Source organism: Protobothrops mucrosquamatus, unplaced genomic scaffold (genome assembly GCF_001527695.2).
Source record: "Protobothrops mucrosquamatus isolate PMUCROS unplaced genomic scaffold, P.Mucros_1.0 scaffold1339, whole genome shotgun sequence".
Classification (NCBI taxonomy): domain Eukaryota; kingdom Metazoa; phylum Chordata; class Lepidosauria; order Squamata; family Viperidae; genus Protobothrops; species Protobothrops mucrosquamatus.
Genome location: NW_015387536.1, coordinates 223,598 through 243,195, shown reverse-complemented (window position 1 = coordinate 243,195; position 19,598 = coordinate 223,598). Strand labels below are relative to the sequence as shown.

General features: G+C 46.8%; 3 protein-coding genes and 1 non-coding gene across 4 annotated transcripts in view; 3 read left to right on the top strand and 1 right to left on the bottom strand.

The window, feature by feature from the left end:
• Window positions 1-1,039: 1,039 nt before the first annotated feature.
• Window positions 1,040-1,178, bottom strand: LOC114922933. The gene has a single exon (XR_003810533.1). It is a non-coding gene; the product is annotated as a small nucleolar RNA SNORA57 (small nucleolar RNA).
• A 1,830-nt stretch (window positions 1,179-3,008) lies between these two features.
• CUNH11orf98 (chromosome unknown C11orf98 homolog) lies at window positions 3,009-6,472 on the top strand. Its single transcript, XM_015821501.1, has 4 exons — window positions 3,009-3,097; window positions 4,686-4,810; window positions 5,198-5,295; window positions 6,284-6,472. Exons 1-4 carry the CDS (start codon window positions 3,059-3,061, stop codon window positions 6,403-6,405), a joined length of 384 nt encoding a protein of 127 aa, XP_015676987.1. The 5' UTR covers window positions 3,009-3,058; the 3' UTR covers window positions 6,406-6,472.
• A 1,403-nt stretch (window positions 6,473-7,875) lies between these two features.
• Window positions 7,876-11,968, top strand: INTS5 (integrator complex subunit 5). Its single transcript, XM_015821486.1, has 2 exons — window positions 7,876-7,964; window positions 9,160-11,968. Exons 1-2 carry the CDS (start codon window positions 7,876-7,878, stop codon window positions 11,966-11,968), a joined length of 2,898 nt encoding a protein of 965 aa, XP_015676972.1.
• Window positions 11,969-16,174: 4,206 nt separating this feature from the next.
• GANAB (glucosidase II alpha subunit) overlaps window positions 16,175-19,598 on the top strand; it is a 16,353-nt gene continuing 12,929 nt past the window's right edge. The window contains exons 1-4 of the mRNA XM_015821500.1: window positions 16,175-16,274; window positions 17,465-17,592; window positions 18,921-19,100; window positions 19,486-19,551. Coding sequence (XP_015676986.1) covers window positions 16,242-16,274; window positions 17,465-17,592; window positions 18,921-19,100; window positions 19,486-19,551 — 407 coding nt within the window. The 5' untranslated portion in view covers window positions 16,175-16,241. The remainder of the gene's footprint in view (window positions 16,275-17,464; window positions 17,593-18,920; window positions 19,101-19,485; window positions 19,552-19,598) is intronic.

Here is a 19,598-nt window from a genome sequence, read left to right as displayed (position 1 = left end):
ATCCAGCAGAAACTCGAGCTTTTCAAATGCAATTTATTATACAGAAACAAAAGGGGGGGGGGAAGTATTTGCCCATAACAGAAAACAATCCACATAAAAGGAAACTGAAGCTGCCTCAATTTAGGAATTATAATTTAACTAGATTAAACTGGGCTTTAATTTAAACTGTGAATCAGGGTTATACACCAGAAAAACTTTGATTCTCAAATTATATTCAACCATCAGTAGATGTCAAATTTAAATGCTGTAGGATGCCATTTTTAAAAAGATCAGTAAATCAGTAAAGATCAGATTTACTGATCTTTTTAAAAATGGCTTATCACCTTTTTTTAAAAAAAGAGAAAGAAAAATGTACATTATTGGTAACAGCTTTAACTCGAAAAGTACATATAGGAACTGGCAAAGAAATACATCAAATTAATTCACTGGAGATATTTTTCCGACAGTCTTTTGAAGTCAGTCCTGGGTGTCTTTTTCATTTTATTTGATGGAATTCATTTTTCTTGGTTACATGTCAATCTGGTCCAAACCCTTGTCAAAAAAAGAAGAGTCAGGAAAATTAAATTAGCAAAATAATGGCGACACCACATTTTCTACCCATGCATGCAACCGCCCCAGATCTCTCACCCCTTTGTAACCTAATAGCTTACATGAACTCATTTTCCCAAACTTAGTGTGCTGATTATCCAAATTAAATTTTTTTACTTGTAAATTTTCACTCTTTCTTAACTGTTTTTAACTGGTCCTTCTGTTCATGGCTTTGCAAGTGTTTTATTATGTGGCTGTAAATCGCCCAGAATCCCTTAAGGGAGATGGGTGGTGTAGAAATGGAATAAACTCAAAAGGTCTGGATAAAGTTTGCATTAAAGGCAATCCTTGACTCACAACTAGTGAGCATTTGAAGTCACAAGGGCAACGGGAAAAAGGGACCTGTGGCCATTTTTCACACAACCGCTGCAGCATCTTCGTGATCAAAATTCAGACACGGGGGCTCAGTCGTGGCCGAGGACTACCTGCACAGTAATGGGGAATTAGCCAAATGTGTCCCTGCGCTTGAGGATAGAACCAGCAGATGGAAAAGCCGCTGGCACCGAAGACATAACACAGGTCAGTACGTTTTACCTCCGCACATTACAGAAACGGATACAGGGACATCCGATCCTGCCAAGAAAGGGAGGCTTTGATTTTTCAGGAAGGAAGGAAGGGAGGGAGGGAGGGAGGAAGGAAAAAAAACACCAGTCCAATTTCTACCACCCAGTGGGCTTTTAATGTTTTAGCTTGTGCCTCCCATCGTCCACAGCCAGGGCAGTGGAGGATGGGAGGCATGGCTCCCCCAGGCTTGTTAAGAAATAGGAACCTGTGAATATTCACAAGAAAGATATATTATTTTGGTTTGGAGATGGATAGATTATATTGAGCGTAAATATGGGACCAAAAAATATCATTTGGTTTTTGAGTGAATTTTAGAATGTTGTTGTTGTATAAAGGTTAGAATAGTTTACTTAGTATTATTTTTAATTATTAAAGTGATGTTATTATTATTGTTCTTAATAATTGTATATTTGCTTAAAGAGAGTTCAAGGAGATTATAGATACGTTATTTTAATAGTTGAGTAATGTTAGATAGAGTATGATTATTTTATTGTTAACCCTGTGATTGGCTCTGGGAAGTGAGGGGGGAGGGAGGGGGGAGTGGAAGGGTGGGTTCGGGGAAGGGGGGGATTTTTATTGTAAAATTTTATAAAATTTTCAATAATAAAAAAAAAGAAATAGGAACCACGTTTTAGGAGAGAGCAAAAAGGATCCTGCGTGGGTGTGGGATTTAAGAGAGTGCCACCCCTAAGTTTTCCTGCAGGAAGATCCCTACTGGGGGATCTTCTGCAGAGAGACAGTGGATCCCCTTCCCTCCCTATCTTGGAGCAAATGTCGGGATAAGAGTGATCCTCCCTCACCTGTTGTTCTTCCTGGACCTTCGTCTCCTACAGCGCAGCATCCCTGCAAAGAGCTTTTAAGGATCCAGTTTGCTTGCAGCTCCCACGCAACCGGCTAGCGAAGAATCATCACTCCGGGATCTTTTTGAGATCTACTGCCATCCTAGGGTGTGTCGGGGATCTGCGGCTCAGCCTTCCTCCAACCTCCACGTGGCTTCCCACCATCTCCGATCGCGGCGTTGCATTTCTCCCCCCCCCACACACACGTGGCTCCTGACTTTTTCGGGAAGGGGGGGCATTAAGGACGCCCTTCTCCATCTTTTTCTGTTTCTTGCTCTGCTGGGAAGCGAGATCTGTATAAAAGGAAGAGAAAGAATGGGAAAGGAAAGGAAGGGAAAGAAAAAAGGGAAAGAGAATGAACGAAAAGGAGAAGAGAGGGAAAGGAAACGGAAGAGAAAGAATTAAGGAAAGGGAAGAAAAAAGGGAGTGAACTAAAAGGAGGGAAAGGAAAAGAAAACGAAGAGAAAGAATAAAAGGAAGGGAAAGAAAGTGGAAAAAAGGAAGAGAATGAAAGGGAAAGGATGGAAGAAAAAGAAAGAAAAGACAGGAAGGGAAAGTGAAGGAAAAGAAAGCAAAACGAAGGAAGAGAATGAAAGAGGAAGGGAAAGGACGGAAGGAAAAGAAAGAAAAGAGAGAAAGGAAGGAAGGGGGGAAAAGAGAGAAAATATTAATAAAAACGAAAAAAAACCGAGTTCTCTCCAGGGCAAAACAAAATCAAGCTCTTCTCTTGAATCAAAAGAGAAGCACGGACTAGGGATCCACTCGATCCCTTTGGGGAGGCATAAAAAAAAAGAAAGGAAACCTACCTCGCTTTTGCAGAAAGGAGAAAGTCGAAAAAGAAAGCGACGGCGCCTCGTGGCCGATTCATAAAAAACGGAGACAGGCACGTAAGGGAGGAGCTAACCACACGTCCCTTTCTGATTGGTCGCTTCTTTGGACTAATCAGGATGAGGAAGCAAACCACGTGGGGAGAAAGGGGGGGGAAAAGGCGTCTGTGTCACGTGATCCGCGGCGCCTACCCGGAAATTAAAACCTGCGCTCAAGAAATCGGCCACGTGGTTTTCAGAATGGTTGCTCCTTCTGGGAAGATCAACCGGCCGCGGACGGTAATTCTAGGATATTTTTTAAAAAATAAAGAAATAAAGTGCTTATTTGTTAAGGAGCTTAGATCAGGGTCTTTCCATCCATCTATTTATCTATTTATCTATTTATCTATTTATCTATTTATCTATTTATCTATTTATCTATTTATCTATTTATCTATCTATCTATCTATCTATCTATTTCTGTCTGTCTGTCTGTCTACCTACCTACCTACCTACCTATTTATTTACCAATCATCTATCATCTTTCTATTATCTCGGTCTGTCTGTCTGTCTGTCTATCTGTCATATGAATCTATCTATCTCTATCTATCTATCTATCTATCTATCTATCTATCTACCTATCTACCTATTTATTTACCAATCATCTATCATCTTTCTATTATCTCGGTCTGTCTGTCTGTCTATCTGTCATATGAATCTACCTACCTACCTACCTACCTATTTATTTACCAATCATCTATCATCTTTCTATTATCTCGGTCTGTCTGCCTATCTGTCATTTGAATCTATCTATCTATCTATCTATCTATCTATCTATCTATCTATCTATCTATCTATCTATCTATCTATCTATCTATCTATCTATCATCTACCTATTTATTTACCAATCATCTATCATCTTTCTATTATCTCGGTCTGTCTGTCTGTCTGTCTATCTGTCATATGAATCTATCTATCTATCTATCTATCTATCTATCTATCTATCTATCTATCTATCTATCTATCTATCTATCTATCTATCTATCTATCTATTTCTACCTCTATCTTATCTATTATCTATAACTATATTTTTTACAATATCTATATATTTTCTACAGTATTTCTATATAATCTATCTATATTTTCTACACTATATCTATCCTATGAATATTATCTATCTATTCTACAGATCTCTATCATATATATTTTCTACAGTATCTCCATCATCTATCTATAGCCATCCATCCATCCATCTATCTATCTCTATCATTGCCTCTCTCATTTGTCTAATCTCTCGGTCTCTAGCTAGAAGTAGCTGCCCATCTGTAGTCAGCAATGAACTCGTGCAGGAAATTAACAAAAAGCTCCGTCAAGTCTGTCGGTTCACGATATCTGCACTTTCTTTACACTTTCCCCAAATTTCTCGGACTGTTTTGTACGAGGTAGTGACAAAAAAGTTAGGAATTGCCCTCGTATATGTATATGTGCAATAGAAAAACTACTAAAAACGTTGATCTTCGAGAGTAAAAACTTTATTAAAAACTAAAGTTTCGTCAGCAGGTGCTGACGTTGTCAAAGTATAAGCCAGGATTAACGTCAGCAGCTGCTGATGAAAGCTTAGTTTTTAATAAATTTTTTAGTCTCGGAAATCAACGTTTTTAGTAATTTTTCTATTATGAATATACCCGGGACTCGCATTTTTAAAATAATTTTAGATGTATATGTGTATATATATTGGATGATGTAGGTGTTTATTCCAAGCATGTTTAAACTCAGTTAAATCAGGGGTTTAATTAATTATGCCCAGCTGCCATTTTCCTGCAGATTTTTGTGTGTTTGTGTGTGTGGCAGCAACTTCTTGTAAAAAATTTTCGTTCTCTTGTGTCAGGAGCTGCGGAAAAAACTCTTCAAAAGGCGGCGTGTCCTGAGCAAGGAGAAGAGAAAGAAACACCGGATTGTGGGAGCTGTGGTGGATGAAGATCTTATCACCGTTCATCACCTGAAAAAGCGATCGTGAGTCGTGTTTGCTTTGATTGGTTATTTGTCTCTGGGGAAAGAAAATGTGCAAGCCAATTAAATGCTGTAATAAAAAAATCTCAAGTTGTCTTTCTGACTTGGTGAGTTGAAGTCCATCCCTCTTAAAGCATGCTGGAAGGGGAATTCTGGGGATTGAAGTCCATCCCTCTCAAAATAGGCTGGGTGGGGAATTCAGGGAATCAACGTCTTCCCATTTTAAAGCATGCTTGCTGGGGAATTCTGGGAATCGAAGTCTACCCTCTAAAGTTGCGGAGGTTAAGGAACACTGATTTAGATTTTACAAGACCAATTTGGTTTTTCTAAATTAACGAGTTGACCTTAAAACATTTCTTCTCTGTGTGTAATTTCCTTCTTCTTTTCCAGATCTAGTTCACGGGCAAACATTACTCTCTCGGGGAAGAAGAAAAGAAAATTGCTTAAACAACTGCGTCATGCCACTAAGGAAAAAGCAGAAATGCAGGGTAAATCCTCTTCCCTCTAGTTGGGGGGGGGGGGGAAAGTAATTTGGACTTGCATCATTTATAGAAGGTGGAAGACAGAAGCGTTCCACACTCAGAGGGAGCGGCATAGGAGATTTGAGTTCCTGTTCTTCTCTCTTCTGATCAATGCCTAATTGTTGCCTTTAAAGCATTTCCAAGGATTTTTTTATTTGGTTATACTTCCTTTTTTTTCTTGCAATAGTAAAGTAGTACCAGATGCAGTAACAGAAAAAAATTCCCTTCTCTGATCCTGGAGTTTATAAAGGTGAGGTAGATGGAGGAGAATTGGCTAATAAAGCAATAGAGAAATAAGGAAGAATAAACAAAAAAGGATGGGGTAGCCGAGAACAAATTCTAAGGTTATCCACCCTCTTAGCTGGTTTATTAAGAAGCAGGAACTGCTGTTTTTTTTAAGAATACAATTTCAGCTTTGTCCCCCAGTTATTCCGTCCTTAGATCATTAGAATTGTAGGGTTAGAAAGATCTTCCAAGATCGTCATCCATCCTAATATTTCCAACCAATGAAAACTGCAGATGGTCCTCGATTTACAACTACTTGTTTAATTATGGTTCAAGGTTATGACAGTGCTGAAAAAAGTGACTTGCGACTGATCCTCAAATTTACAACTGTCACAACAGCTCCATGGTACACGTGATTGAAATTTAGGTGCTTGGTAACCGTCTCACACTTATAATGCAATGTCCTCTGTTCGTGTCATTGTGATTTGCCATCTTCCCAGCCAACTTCTGGCAAAGTCTGTAGGGGAACGTGGATTTGCTTTATGGCCATATGACTCATTTAAGGACCGCATTGCTAACTAGCCAAGATTCAGAACTGGGGTTGTAAATTGAGGATTGTCTGTAGATGACCACTTGCTGGAAATTGGACCAGAGACATGCAAGAGAGTGCAGCTTTATGACTTTGAGCATGTGGTGACTTTTCACTGTTTCCATCTTTCCTTTTGTACAGTTGATGTTTCTCCAGCTCAGAGTGGAAAAAGGAAGAAGAAGAAGAAAAAGGAGATAACTCCATCAGACTGTCCAGATGTTGACATGGTGGAACCTGCCGTGACACCTGGATTGGAAAGCTGAACCTGGCTTCTGAAATCTTGAAACCAAGTTTCTTTTCTGTTTTCCAGCCTACCAATGACAGCATTCCCGGGGGGGGGGGCTGGGGGGGAGAGGAGAAAAAGACAGGTTACCAAAAGCTAGAAAAATCAGCTTTTGAACTAGTTTAGCTCCATAAAGTTTGTTTACTTTTAAAAGGAATTTAAACCCATCCGACCACAGGTTGAGAGGTGTGTCTGTTCCCTTTTCCCTTTGGCGAGCAACTCCCAATTCCTGAATTTGAGGAGTTACAAAATAATTTAAAGTTTGGCTAGTCTGAAGTTGTACCTTAAAAGGGGTACTTGATAAGAGACAAGCTTTATATGTAGAGTGTGGAGTAGTGTAAGAATTTCAGTGGCCGTGCCAGATTATGCCACAAATACTGTGCATGTGTATAATTAATCCGCATATATGTGAGACACCAACTTTTTTCAGTGTTGGCAACCAATTTCAGTTGAAAGGAAAGTGCACAGGTGGAGATTTCTGCTTTCACGTGTTCAAATTGTCTGTGTTCTGATCCGTATAATAAACTGAGAAAAAACTTATCTTGCTTTAGTAATTTGTGTGTGTGTGTGTTTGTGAGGAAGAAGGGAAGAATATGGCTAGTTGGTACATTGTGCTAAGGCATGGTGAATTTGATAGTGGCTATTGTCTAAACACAGTTAAACTATGAAATGGGAGCTAGTTTGATTTACTGGTTAAAAGCATCAACCTAGAAACCAATCCACCAGGAGACAGCCTCAAGCAGAAAACCAATCTCTCTCCTTCTAAGAAGCAAATAAGGAGAAAATTCATGAAAATGTCCAGAAAACCATAGTGACTGCTCCAGGTTATCACATGTATATAGTATGTATGTGTATGGGTAGATATATACTTTCTTTTGAGAGCAGGCAACAAATATTTCATTTTTTATCTGTTCCAATGTGTTTACAGTAAAAAAGGACAATAAAGATTATCTTAATTGTTACATTGAACCGAAGCTGCCCAACATCCAAGCAGAACAGTGGAATGCGTTTTGAATATGAAGTTATGAATATGAAGTTATTAACCATGATTAATAAGCCACAGGGACTGGACTGAGTCGATATATTGGTTCAAATGGTTACATTGAACTGAAGCTGCCCAACATCGAAGCAGAATAATTGAATATACTTTGAATATGAAGTTATTAAACATTGATTAATAAACCACAGGGACTGGGCCGAGTCTGTATAATAATAGGTATTATAACATCCAAACGGAACAATCAGTTCTGAATAGAGATCCAGTTCGAGCTGTGCGGAACGCTTGTTTCAGAGTCGAAGAGCCGGGTGGGATTCTTTGCCAAGTGACGCTCTCGGTCCGTCGTTTTTATTCTTCCCCCATCCTCGGGCCTAGCGTGCGCAGGCGCAAAAGAGGAAAACAAGGGGGAAACGGGGCTTTTAGTCGTTTCTAAGCGTCTCGGCCGGGATCTGCATGTCCGCTCTGTGCGATCCGGCGGGGGTGGTGGGGCCTCCGGGGTCCGCCCCGAGCCCCAAACCAGCCGCCGCGCCTCCGTCCCTCAGGTAGTTGGGGGGGGGGAAGGAAGGAGGCTTCGGAAACCATCCCCGGGGCGGCCCTTTCCAAGGGGTGCATCGCCCCCAACCGTTCAGGGTTGCCATGGTGATCTCTGGCATTTGCAAAGGTGTAAAATGGGTGCAAAATCTCTGCCCCGAAGAGTTTGCCAGCCCTTCCTTCAAGAGGGCAGCCGAGGAGGAAGGGGGGGGAGGAGGGTTAATTAACGCTTGCAATTAGCTTTTTAAAATGAGGATGGTGTTGAATGGACAGTAAATACTAGGTTTTTTTAAATATGTTGATCAATAAAGGCTGGCCTTTTAAAACGATCAATACGTGTTAGGTTTCTTTAAAATGAGGGTGAAGATGATGATCAGTAAATGCTCCTTTTTTAAAAAAATATCAGCAAATGTTATTTTTTTTTAAAGAGGATGAAGTTGTTGATCATAAAGGCTAGGTTTTTTTTAAAATGAGGACATGATTCATAAATGATTTTTTAAAAATCAGGATGAAGTGATCAATTGAGGATATGACTATGATCCATAAATGTTTTCGGGTTTTTTGAAATCAGGATGAAGATGATGATCAATAAATGGTGGGTTTTTTAAAAAATGAGGATAAAGAGGATGATGGACAATAAATGCCTAGATTTCAGAGTTTCCTGATGATGGTGACGATGATGGCCAATAAATGTCTAGCTTTACCTTTTTTTTTAAAGGAGGATGAGAGCCAGTTTGGTGTAGTGGTGAAGACGTCAAGCTAGAAACTGGGAGACCGTGAGTTCTAGTTCTGCCCATGGATATGAAGCCAGTTGGGTGATCTTGGGCCAGTCCTTTCTCTCAGCCCTAGGAAGTAGCCCATGGGAAATCACTTCTGAAAATCTTTCCAAGAAAACTGCAGGAACTTCTCCAGGCAGTCTCTGAGAATCCGACATGATTGAACAGAAGAAAAACAAACGATAAACATGACTGACATATTCATTTTATAAATTAGAAGGGGATGGTTTCTATAATTGTATATCTCTCCTGGGTACATACAGACATTGTTTTTAATTGGTATTTGGCATTGAACAAGATCAGGTTTTTTTTAAAGACCTAATCTCGGTGGCATGACATATACATTTCCCACCCATGATTTTTCTTAGGTTCTCTTTGAATCCTCTCCTTTGCTCTAAACCCGACTTCACTTTTCTTCTTTCTCCTCCAGTTCCCAAGAATTGGCCCAGGAGATCAAAGCTTTCCTCAGTGGGGTCGACCCCATTCATGGGAACAAACTCACCATCAAGGAACACGCTCGTTGTGCCATTTTACTGTTGCGCAATTTGCCTCCAGCTCGCAGCGCTGTCCTGGAACACCTCCGTAGTGTCTTTGATGAATACGTCTGCACCTACCTGCTGGAACTGGAGACCCGCGACGGTGGGATGGGAGGCCTCCGCTCCCAGGGCCCCAACTTGGATGACGTGGTGTCGGAGATCCAAGCCGTGTTGTCGGAGTTTGTCCGCATGAATCCCAAAGCTTGGGCTGCCCTGGTTTCCTCCTGGTCGATTGATCTGATGGGGCAGCTGAGTAGCAAATACGCCGGGCGGCATGACGTACCCCACGCGAGCAGCCTGAATGAGTTGCTGCAGCTATGGATGTCCTGCAAAGCCACCCGGGTCTTGATGGAGATTTACACCCAGTGCCTGTCCTCCATGATCAACACCTGTCCAGATGCTTGCGTGGATGCTCTCTTAGACACTTCCGTCCAGCACTCGCCTCACTTCGATTGGGTGGTGGCCCATATCGGTTCCTCCTTCCCCAACACCATCATCAACCGGGTCCTCTCCTGCGGGTTGAAGGACTTTTGTGTGCACGGGACAGCTTCAACGGATCTCCTCCTTTTTCCCAGCTCCGCAGCAGCCGACAAACGAGTTCCCAAGATCGCCTCGGTGGTCGGGATCCTGGGCCACTTGGCCTCTCGCCACTCGGAAAGCATCAAGCAGGAGTTGCTGAGGATGTTCCACAGGAGCCTGGGGCCCACCCGGGACCAGCAGCAGAAGGCCACCGTCCCTTTCTTGCTGCAGCTGGCGGTCATGTCCCCCACGTTGCTGAGCACCATCTCTGCCGAACTGGTGGACTCTCTCAAGCCCAGCATCCTCAACCAGCTGCACCAGCACTTCGCATCGCTGCCCCGAGAAGAGCTGGAGAACATGGTTAGCATTGTGGTGCACCTCATCTGCCAGACATCCAGCGGAGCCTACCGTACCTTGCAGTTCCTGGTCAACACTGCCATGCCAGCCTCGGTCATCACCACCCCGGGCCTGGCGGTGCACGACAGCGTCCGGGAGGCCTGCGACCGGGTCATCCAGCTGCTGCTCCTTAACCTGCAGAAGCTGGTCTACAACCGGGGCTCGGCCAGCTTGGTGGAGGTCCCTCCTCGCGTGGTGCCGTTCCTGGACGAACTGAAGACCCACATGCAGGAACTTTGCAGGGAGACGCTGAAGCTGGAGAGGAAGAGGTTTCTCTGGCTGCACCAGCTGCTGGTCCTGCTCTCGGTCTACTCCATGCCCAGCTGTGCCAGCGAGGGGCTCTTCTATCTGCTGACCCTGGCCAAGAGCCAGGAGGAGCTCAGCCTCGCCACCCAACTCTACACCGTCCTCAGCTCTTGCATGACCGGTCTGCTGGCCGCCCTGGTGAAGAAGTGTGTGCGCCAGCTCCACGCAGGCTTTCTCTCCGAGCAGCACATGGCCCAGCTCTTCCAGAACCTGGCCTTGATCATGCAGTGGGAGGGGGAGAGCCCGGCCTCCATGGGCCACCAGCTGGGCCGGGCCGTGTCCTCCCACCTCTACGATTTTGGGCAGCTGCTACTGCACAGCAATCCAGAGGTGGCCCAAGCCGCTGCTTTGCTTCTTTCCGTCTGCCCCATGCCCAAGGCCATCCGGCCGGCCCATTTGCTCTTCCTCATCCGGTCCGCCGTGCACCATTTTTTCTCGGTTTTGCGGGATAAATCTCCGGCCGGCATCAGCTACGGAAGCCGGCTTCTTTGCGGGCTGAGTGGGGCGTCGCCCACAGCCAGCAAGGCCATCTTGCAGTACCTGGTGGAAGGAGCCTTGCACCAGGGCAACGCTGAGCTTTTCGGCGGAACGGCGGAGCCCCCCGCCGCCAGGAACGACGCCGGGCTGGAGGCGACCAAGTTGTCCCTCATGGACATCAACCGGCACTTCATGGCGACCGTCAACTTCTCCGGCAGCGTCTGGTCGGTGTTCCACGCGGGGGTGATCGGGAGAGGCCTGAAACCGCCCCAGGCTTCCCATCAGCAGGAACCGGAGGAGATCTCCCATAACGTCCAGGTTTTCCTGGGCCTCTTGCTGCGATGCTGCGGGGCGGGGCGCTCTGGCTCCCCCGAGCCGTCCCAGGGCAGCACCATCAGCCCCGAGGCGGCCAAGATGGTGGCCGTGGTGCTGGTGGAGATGGTGTGCCCGGATGTGACCAACAGCGAGCTGGCCTGGCCTCCTGAGGAACACACTCACAACACCGTGGAACGGGACATCCGGATAGGACGCTGCTTCCGAGACAACCCTTTGCTTTTCGAGCTCTTGAAGCTGGTGGCTGTCGGCAGGCCGGCCCTGTGCTATTGCTCGGTGCTGCTCCGGGGCCTGATGGCCACGCTCATGGCCCACTGGGAGGCGTCCCGGGAGAACGACACCACCAGCTCTCCCTGGCCTCTGCAGGCCTCCTGCGCGCTGGTGGCCTGCATGGGGCAAGGCCACCTTCTGCCCCCCGTCTTGAGCAACATGCACGAGATCTTCGACCAGCTGGCTCCTTTTGAGGTTCACCTGCTCCTGCTCAGCGTCTGGGACTACATGCGGGACAACAGCCCCTTGCCCCAAAAGTTCAGCTTCGACGCCAACACGGAGCTCTTTTTCCGGGACTTTTCGCGAGACACCGACGCGGGCAAATACCTCTACGTCCTGCACAGCGTCCTGCATAAGAATATCGACCGGCTGGGTCTGCTTTCGGGACGGTTCCACCCTTAAAGAGGCTCAGAGGCGGTTCGGAGAGGACCTTTGCTGCGGGGGATTAAGAAGAGGCCGGGGGGCGGAGGGAAGATGGGGGGTCTTTTGTGGATTGGAAATTGGAGAGAAGCCCATGAGAGGATTTGGGGCAAGTGTGCAAGTAGAGGAAGGAACTTAGGGGTGAGAAGGAAGATTTATTTTGGGTTCCCTCCCTGTTCTTGCACTTCAACTGGTAAGGGAAGGTTGGAAGGAAGAAAAAAGACGAAGGACAAGAAAACAAAATGCATGTATTTCCAACCTTCCCTTACTTAGTCCTCCCTTAAGTGCCAGCTACCTTCCCAAACAGTTGAAGTGCAACCCCTTATCTTCATCTCCTCCTCGTGCTCTCCTCATCTTCTCCTCTTCCTCCTCCTTTCCTTCTCCTCCCCTTTCTCCCTCTTTACTTCTCTGTTCTCCTTCCTTTCTTCTCCCCCTCCATTCCTTTTTCTCCTCCTCCTCCTTTCCTTCCTCCTCCTCTTCCTCTGTTTATTCCTTACCTTTTCCCTATCCTCCTCTTCTTCATCTCCTCCTCTTCCGCTCATCCCCTCCCACCTCTACCTCCTGTCCTTCCTTCCTTCCTTTTCTTTTTTTCTCGCGTCTCTTCGCCTTCCCTGTCTTCTTTCGGAACAATCGCTCCCAAGCAGAGACATTTTTTTTAATAAGGAAGTTCTTCACAAAGAGTGTTTATGACACTCCGTAAACACAGCCACATCATCACTGGGGAGTGTGGCGGTGACAGGGCAGAGCTGAAGGAACATCGATCGGAGATTCCCCATCTTCGTCCTTCGGTTGATTCTGAATACAATAAATAAAAGCAGGAGCTCACCCCTCTTTTTTATTTTGTTTATAATTAAAATAGTGGGGAAATACTTCATTTCCTTTCTCTCCCAGAGACTTTGGGAAGAAAAAGAAAGAGAGAGAGAGAGAGAGAGAAAGAAAGAAAGAAAGAAAGAAAGAAAGAAAAAGAAAGAAAGAAAGAAAGAAAGAAAGAAAGAAAGAAAGAAAGAGTGAACTGATGATTTACGGATTTGGGGGATAAAAAAGGGTTAAAAACGGAAGGAAAAGAATAAGATGTCAGTTACTCAATAGAAGGAAGTCAGAATTTTGTAGTTTTCCTCCCCCATTTCCTAGCTTTTTAAATTTTTTTAAAAAATATTTTTATTGTGCTGTAAAAACCTAATAAAAAATATATATGAGCAAACCAAGCAAGGATGGGCATTGCCAAACCTTTGTTTCCAGGCAGGGCTCTTGGGACTGCCACCCCCATCATCCTCAGCCAGCGGGGGATGATGGGGGTGGCGGCGCTCCCCTCTCCCTTGCGGGTCGCTTGGAAGCGCCCTCGGACGACTCTTCTCTTCCTTTAAACCCCCCTTTTTTCCACCAAAGAATCGACCCGTCCAGCACCCCCCCCGCGCTCTCCACCGAAGATGGGAAGCCCCGTCCTGAATAATGCAAGCGGGCGTGTGGGCGGGGCTCGCCGGACCGCCGTCTGCTTTGACGATTGGCGGAGCGTGGGGGCGGGCGTTGAGGAGGGCGCCAATGGGGGGGTCCGCCTCCTGGGAGGAGGGGCTTACGTGAGGCGCAAGGGGGGGCGGGTTCCGGCAGAATCCAAAATGGCGGAGGCGGAGGCGACCAGGAGGTTAGAGCGAGGCTCGCTCGGGGTCTTTTTATTTTTATTTTTTGAGGGGGGGGCGACGCGTTTGCTGAAAGGGGTCTTTAATAACCTCTGTTTCATCCCCACCTCATTCTCCTTTGAACCTGTGGCGCCCCCTCGCCCCTCCCCTAATTTCCCCCCCCCTCCGTGCCTCAGTTTCCCCCTTGTGTTCTGGGACCCGTGTGGCTTTCCCCCTTTCTGAGACCGGCCGTTTCCTTCCCTCCTCCTCCCCGCCCCTTCCCCCGCCACGGCTTCCCTTTCTGCAACGCCCCTTATAGCTAGACCGACCTTGCCAGTCGGGGCACTACACTACCCATCATCCTGAGCCGCCCCCCCTCGCTTTGGGGGCTTTCTTCCCTTCTGGCCAAAAAGTGCACCCAAGCCCTCCCTCCCCCAATATTTGGATCCACCCCCAACCCCCAGCTTGCTTGTCCGAAGGGGACGATGGGACTTGTAGTCCCAGCCACGGCCAAGGCTGCAAAGGAGGGAACGATTCACGCAGTGGAGACTCCCCTTGCTCAGCCTTTTGGAGAGCTTTGGAGAAGGTCACAAGACCTTTGCAAAACGTCCTTCCCTCTTGTTCCCATCAGCCCCAGCTGGGAAAGGATGATGGGAGCTGCCTTCCCAAAGGGGTTACCAGGCTGCCTATCGAAGCATGCTGTTATTTCCCAGGAAGCCATAGGAGGGCAGCCTCTATCCCCTGCCCTGAAACCTCCTGCAACAGATAAAGGCAGTCCTCGACATATAACAGTTCATTTAGTGACCGTTCAGTTACAACGGCACTGAAAAAAAGCGTCGTGTGACCGTTTTTCACATTTACGACCGTTGCAGCATCCCCAACGTTACGTGATTAACGATTCAGATATTTGGCAGTTGACTCGTATTTATGACGGTCGCAGCGTCCCGGGGTCACGTGATCCCCTTTTGCGACTGTCTGACGTGCAAAGTCAATGGGGCAAGCCAGATTCACTTAACAACCATATTACTAACTTGTCAACTATGGCAGGAAAGGTCGTAAAATGAGGCAAAGCTCACTTAACAAAGGTCTCAGTTAGCAACATAAATTATGGTCGTATGTTGAGGATTACTGGTAGACTGCCCCTTGCCATGGAGGTTCTCTTTCCCGCTCAGCCAGGATGGATTGGATAGATTTTTTTTCTCAGAAGTGAAGAAACTTCTTGGATAAGAAGTGAAATGTTTTCAAGGAAGAAAAAAAACCCCAAGAAAGCGCAGTTGCCTTTTGGAAAAGCACTTTTGGGAGAATATCTGCAGTTTTCTGGGAAAGTCTTATAAAATTGGGTGTTTTTCAAGCTTGAAGGTAGAAAACCTTTTCCTCTTTGTCTACCTTGTCTCTTAAATCTTGTAGTTGCAAAATATGTGGAGACAGGAACTGAGCTTTGCCCGGGCAGCAATTTGCCCTTTGCCCCTTATGACCATGGTTTTCCCCTGTTTTGGACAAGAATACAGTTTGTCAACCTTGACAGCTTCAAGAAATGTGAATGCTGGCAGAGGAATTCTGGGAGCTGAAGTCCACATATCTAAAGTGTTCAAGGTTAACAAACACTGGACTAGAAGCTGCTTCTAATCCACAATCCTCCTTAGTTCTAGGTTGCTTCTCTCCTTGATTCGTTTCCATCCGTTGCTTCTTCTCCTGCCTTTACGTGCTTTGGAGAATAAATTGACTCCCTCTTCTTTGGGGCAACCCCTCAAAGGTTGGAAGACTGCTATTGTATCACCCCTAAGCCTTCTCTTTATTAGCCAGTGTTGGAAGGGACCTTGGAGGTCATCTAGTCCAACCCCCCACTCAGGCAGGAAACCCTATACCGCTTCAGACCAATGGCTGTCCAGTCTCTTTTTAAAAACTTCCAGTGTTGGAGCACCCACAACTTCTGGAGGCAGGTTGTTCCACTGATTAATTGTTCTGACTGTCAGGAAAATTCTCCTTAGTTCTAGGTTGCTTCTCTCCTTGATTAGTTTCCATCCATTGCTTCTTGTCCTGCCTTCAGGCGCTTTGGAGAACAGCTTGACCCCTTCTTCTTTGGGGCAGCCCCTGAGATATTGGAACACGGCTATCCTGTCAGTCCTTTCTTTCATTAAACTGGACATGCCCAATTTCTGCAACCGTTCTTCATATTTTTTACCTCCTAATCATGCATTGCTTGAAAACGCGTCCTTCCTGTTCCACCTAGGATGTCAGCGGTCGTGTGGTTGATGCTTCTCCTGGTCGTGGTGTCCGCAGTCGACAAAAGCAACTTCAAGACCTGTGATCAGAGTTCGTTTTGCAAGTAAGTTGTGCGAAAGGAAAAGAGATGGAGACACACACCAACATTGTTCCCGAAGGAAGTGGTGAAGGACGACGTCATTGTCCTTCTGTCCCTGCGTGGCACTGGGACTGCCATCTTGGAGATTGGGTTCTTGGGGGGTGGGCGATAAATTACCTTTCTCTACCAAGGCTGGCAGTGTGAGACATCTGAAGAGGTAGCGTGGTTAGTCTGTCTCCAGTAACCCTGGTTTCCCCTCTCCAGGCGTCACAGAAACGTAAAACCTGGGAGTTCCCCTTACCGGGCGCTGCTGGAATCCCTGCAGCTCAGCCAAGACTCTATGAAAATCCAGCTTATTAATGAAGCCAACAAGGTAAATTAAATCCCTCGGACTTCCAAGAAGGTCAGGAAAGAGTCAGACTCTCTGTCTGGGTGAAAGGCTTGAGTTTAGAAAGTTGAAGAACAGACCCCGTGGTGTGTGTGGTGCTCTTTGAGCTTCGTTGTATCCGGGCAGGCGTTTCATGACCCAGCTAGGGAACATCATCAGTGCCAGAAAGGAGAGGAGGTTGCAGAGGTGGTGATGGTGATGGTGATGGTGGAGGAGGAAGAGGAGGAGGACTGTGGGGTCTTTGGTGCTCTCTGAGCTTGGAGGTTTTTTTGCAGATGTTTCATGACCCAGCTAGGGAACACCATCAGTGCTATAAGGAATGAGGTTTGCTCTCAGTTTATATGCAGTTATTTGCCCTCATTGTTGGTGGGAGTGTTCCTTGATTCAGCTGTCGTTTACTGCTTGATTATTGCTTTAGCATTGATCTTGGTGTTAATCTCTGCTTATCCAGAGCCAGTTTGATCTAGTGCAGACTTCTGGGCTTCAACGCTCAGAATCGTGGCTAGGGAATTCTGGGAGTTGAAGTCCCCAGGACTATGCCAAGGTTGGACACTCCTAGTAGCGATTAAGGCACCAGGCTAGAAAATAGAAATCTGCTTTAGGCACGAAAGCCGGCTGGGTGACTTTGGACCAATCACCAGGAGCCTGGGAGTTCTAGTCGGACTTTAGCCGTGAAAACCGACTTTAGGCTAGTTCCCCCCCCCTCTCCGTCCGGGAAAAATAGGAGGAGGAAGGTCTGTTGGGCACGCCTCACGGTCTTGAGTTCTTCATAAAGCAGTAACGGTAGGATATAAATCAGGGGTTCCCAACCAGGGGTGCGAGACGATATTCCAGGGGGATAAATTTTCAAAATTATAGTCTATATGTGTAATTTGTGGCTGTTCTTTCGGACTTTGGCAAGGGGTGCAAGAATATATCAGACGCGTTCTCGGGGTGCGGGGTATAGAAAAAGTTGGGAACCCTTGATGTAAATAAACACATATGTAAATAACATCTGGCTGTGGATTGCTGGCGAGGGGGTGCTTTGGTTATTATCCTGGTTCGCTTTTCCGGTGGTCTCTTTGGAACGGTGTCCCCCTGTGGCTGGCAAGAGGGACCCCTGGTGGAGCCCACGCTCCGGGGTTAGATTTACCAGGGGCGAAGATCCAGTGGGAATCTGTTCTTCTCCACCGCAGGTTCCTCTCCTCCTGGAGTTTTACGGCCTGAAGGGGAACATGACCCGCCTGCGGATCAACGAACTGACGCCCCTCAAAGCCCGCTATGAGGTACACGACGTCTTAATCCAGGACCCTCCCACCTCCAGGTATGGGGATGGGTGGCTGCGTTGACCAGGGGTCTTTGGGTGGGCTTCTGTGGGAGAAACGACGCCGTTATGGGGGCGAGGAGGTTGACTGTCTTTATGGCAGGGGTCTTCCAACTGGGCCCTTTTATGACTTGTGGACTTCAACTCCCAGAATTCCTCAGCCAGCGTGCACGCTGGCTGAGGAATTCTGGGAGTTGAAGTCCACAAGTCATAAAAGGGCCCAGTTGGAAGACTCCTGCTTTAGGGCTTCCACAGAGCCAGGAGGTTTACTGGTAGAATCTGGCTAAAAGAGTTGGCACCACATCACACCGGACTTCGTGAGGATGGATGTTGGTTTCTGGGTTTCCTAGGGATCCAGCTGGGTCTGGCGGTTAAGCTAAAAAGCGGGAGACGGTGAGAAAGTTGCTGACCTAGAAACCAGGAGATGGAGAGTTCTAGTCCTGCCTTAGGCCTACAAGCCAGCTGGGTGACTTTGGGCCAATCACCAGGAGACAGTGAATTCTAGTTCCGCCTTGGGCCTGAAACCCAGTTGGTGATTTTGGCCCATTACCAGGAGACAGTGAGTTCTAGTCCCACCTTAGGCATGAAAGCTGACTAGGTGACTTTGGACCAATCACCAGGGGACGGTGAGTTCTAGTTCTGCCTTAGACCTGAAAGCCAGTTAGGTGACTTTGGGCCAATCACCAGGAGACAGTGAATTCTAGTCCCGCCTTAGGCCTGAAAGCCGGCTGGGTGACTTTAAGCCAATCACCAGGAGACAGTGAATTCTAGTTCCGCCTTGGGCCTGAAACCCAGTTGGTGATTTTGGCCCATTACCAGGAGACAGTAAGTTCTAGTCCCACCTTAGGCATGAAAGCTGACTAGGTGACTTTGGGCCAATCACCAGGGGACGATGAATTCTAGTTCTGCCTTAGGCGTGAAAGCCAGCTGGTGATTTTGGCCCATCACCAGGAGAGACAGTGAATTCTAGTCCCGCCTTAGGCCTGAAAGCCGGCTGGGCGACTTTGGGTGAGTCCCTCTCAGCTCAGCCCACCTCACGTTGTGATGGTTGTGGGGAAAATAGGAGGAGGAAGTTGTGTTGGATACGTTCACAACCTCAAGCTCTTTGTAAAAACAGCAAAGGCGGGATGCAGATCATTACAAATTTAAAAAATAAAATAAAATCCTGCGAGTGGCCAACCTTTGAGAAAAACCCTGAACTTAGTTTAAACACCCTTCTATTAACAGATGAAATTAACATCTGTCGCTCCTTTTCATTTCTACTCTGTCCTCATCCCACCTGTGTGTGTGTGTGTATATATGTATGTGTGTATGCATCCCCCCCCAAGATTGTCTGTCACAGGCCGCGACGAGAACAGTGTGGAGCTGTCGCTGGAGGAGGGGACTCACAAGGTGATCCTGACGGCGAAGCCCTTTCGCATGGACTTGCTGGCGGGGCGGGAGCTGGTGTTGAGCGTCAATTCCCGGGGCCTGCTGGTGTTTGAGCAGCTGCGAGAGAGGAAGGACTCGTGAGTACCTGGGGGTCTCCCCCGTTAGCAGCGAGGAAGGGTGTTTTGATTCCTTGGGAACGGGTCCTTTTCCTTAGGACGGGAGCCTGCTGCTGGGGGAAGCTGGTTTATTCAGGCTAACAATCCTGGCCTCAGTCCAAGAACTGGAGACGGTGTAGCGTAGCGGCGCTCAACTATCCGTCCTAGTTGAGTGTTTATTGGAGTGTGAAACCTTGTTTTCTGGTTTTTTTTTTAATGGTTTTTTGTTTTTTTTTTAGGAAACTCACTAGGCAGGGATGGTTGGAGGGGGGGAACAAATTTCAGATTCCTTGCACTGACTCTCCATTGTGTTTTCTGTTTTTTGTTGGTCTGTGCCCCCCGCCCCCCACTCGCTCGGCCCCCCCAGTTTCTCGGATAAAGTTAGTGACACGGTCGTTAGCATTTGGGATAGGATCACGAGCCTTTTCTCTAGGTAAATTCTGCAGCTTCTGCTACTGTTTCTAAAACTCCCTTTCCCTC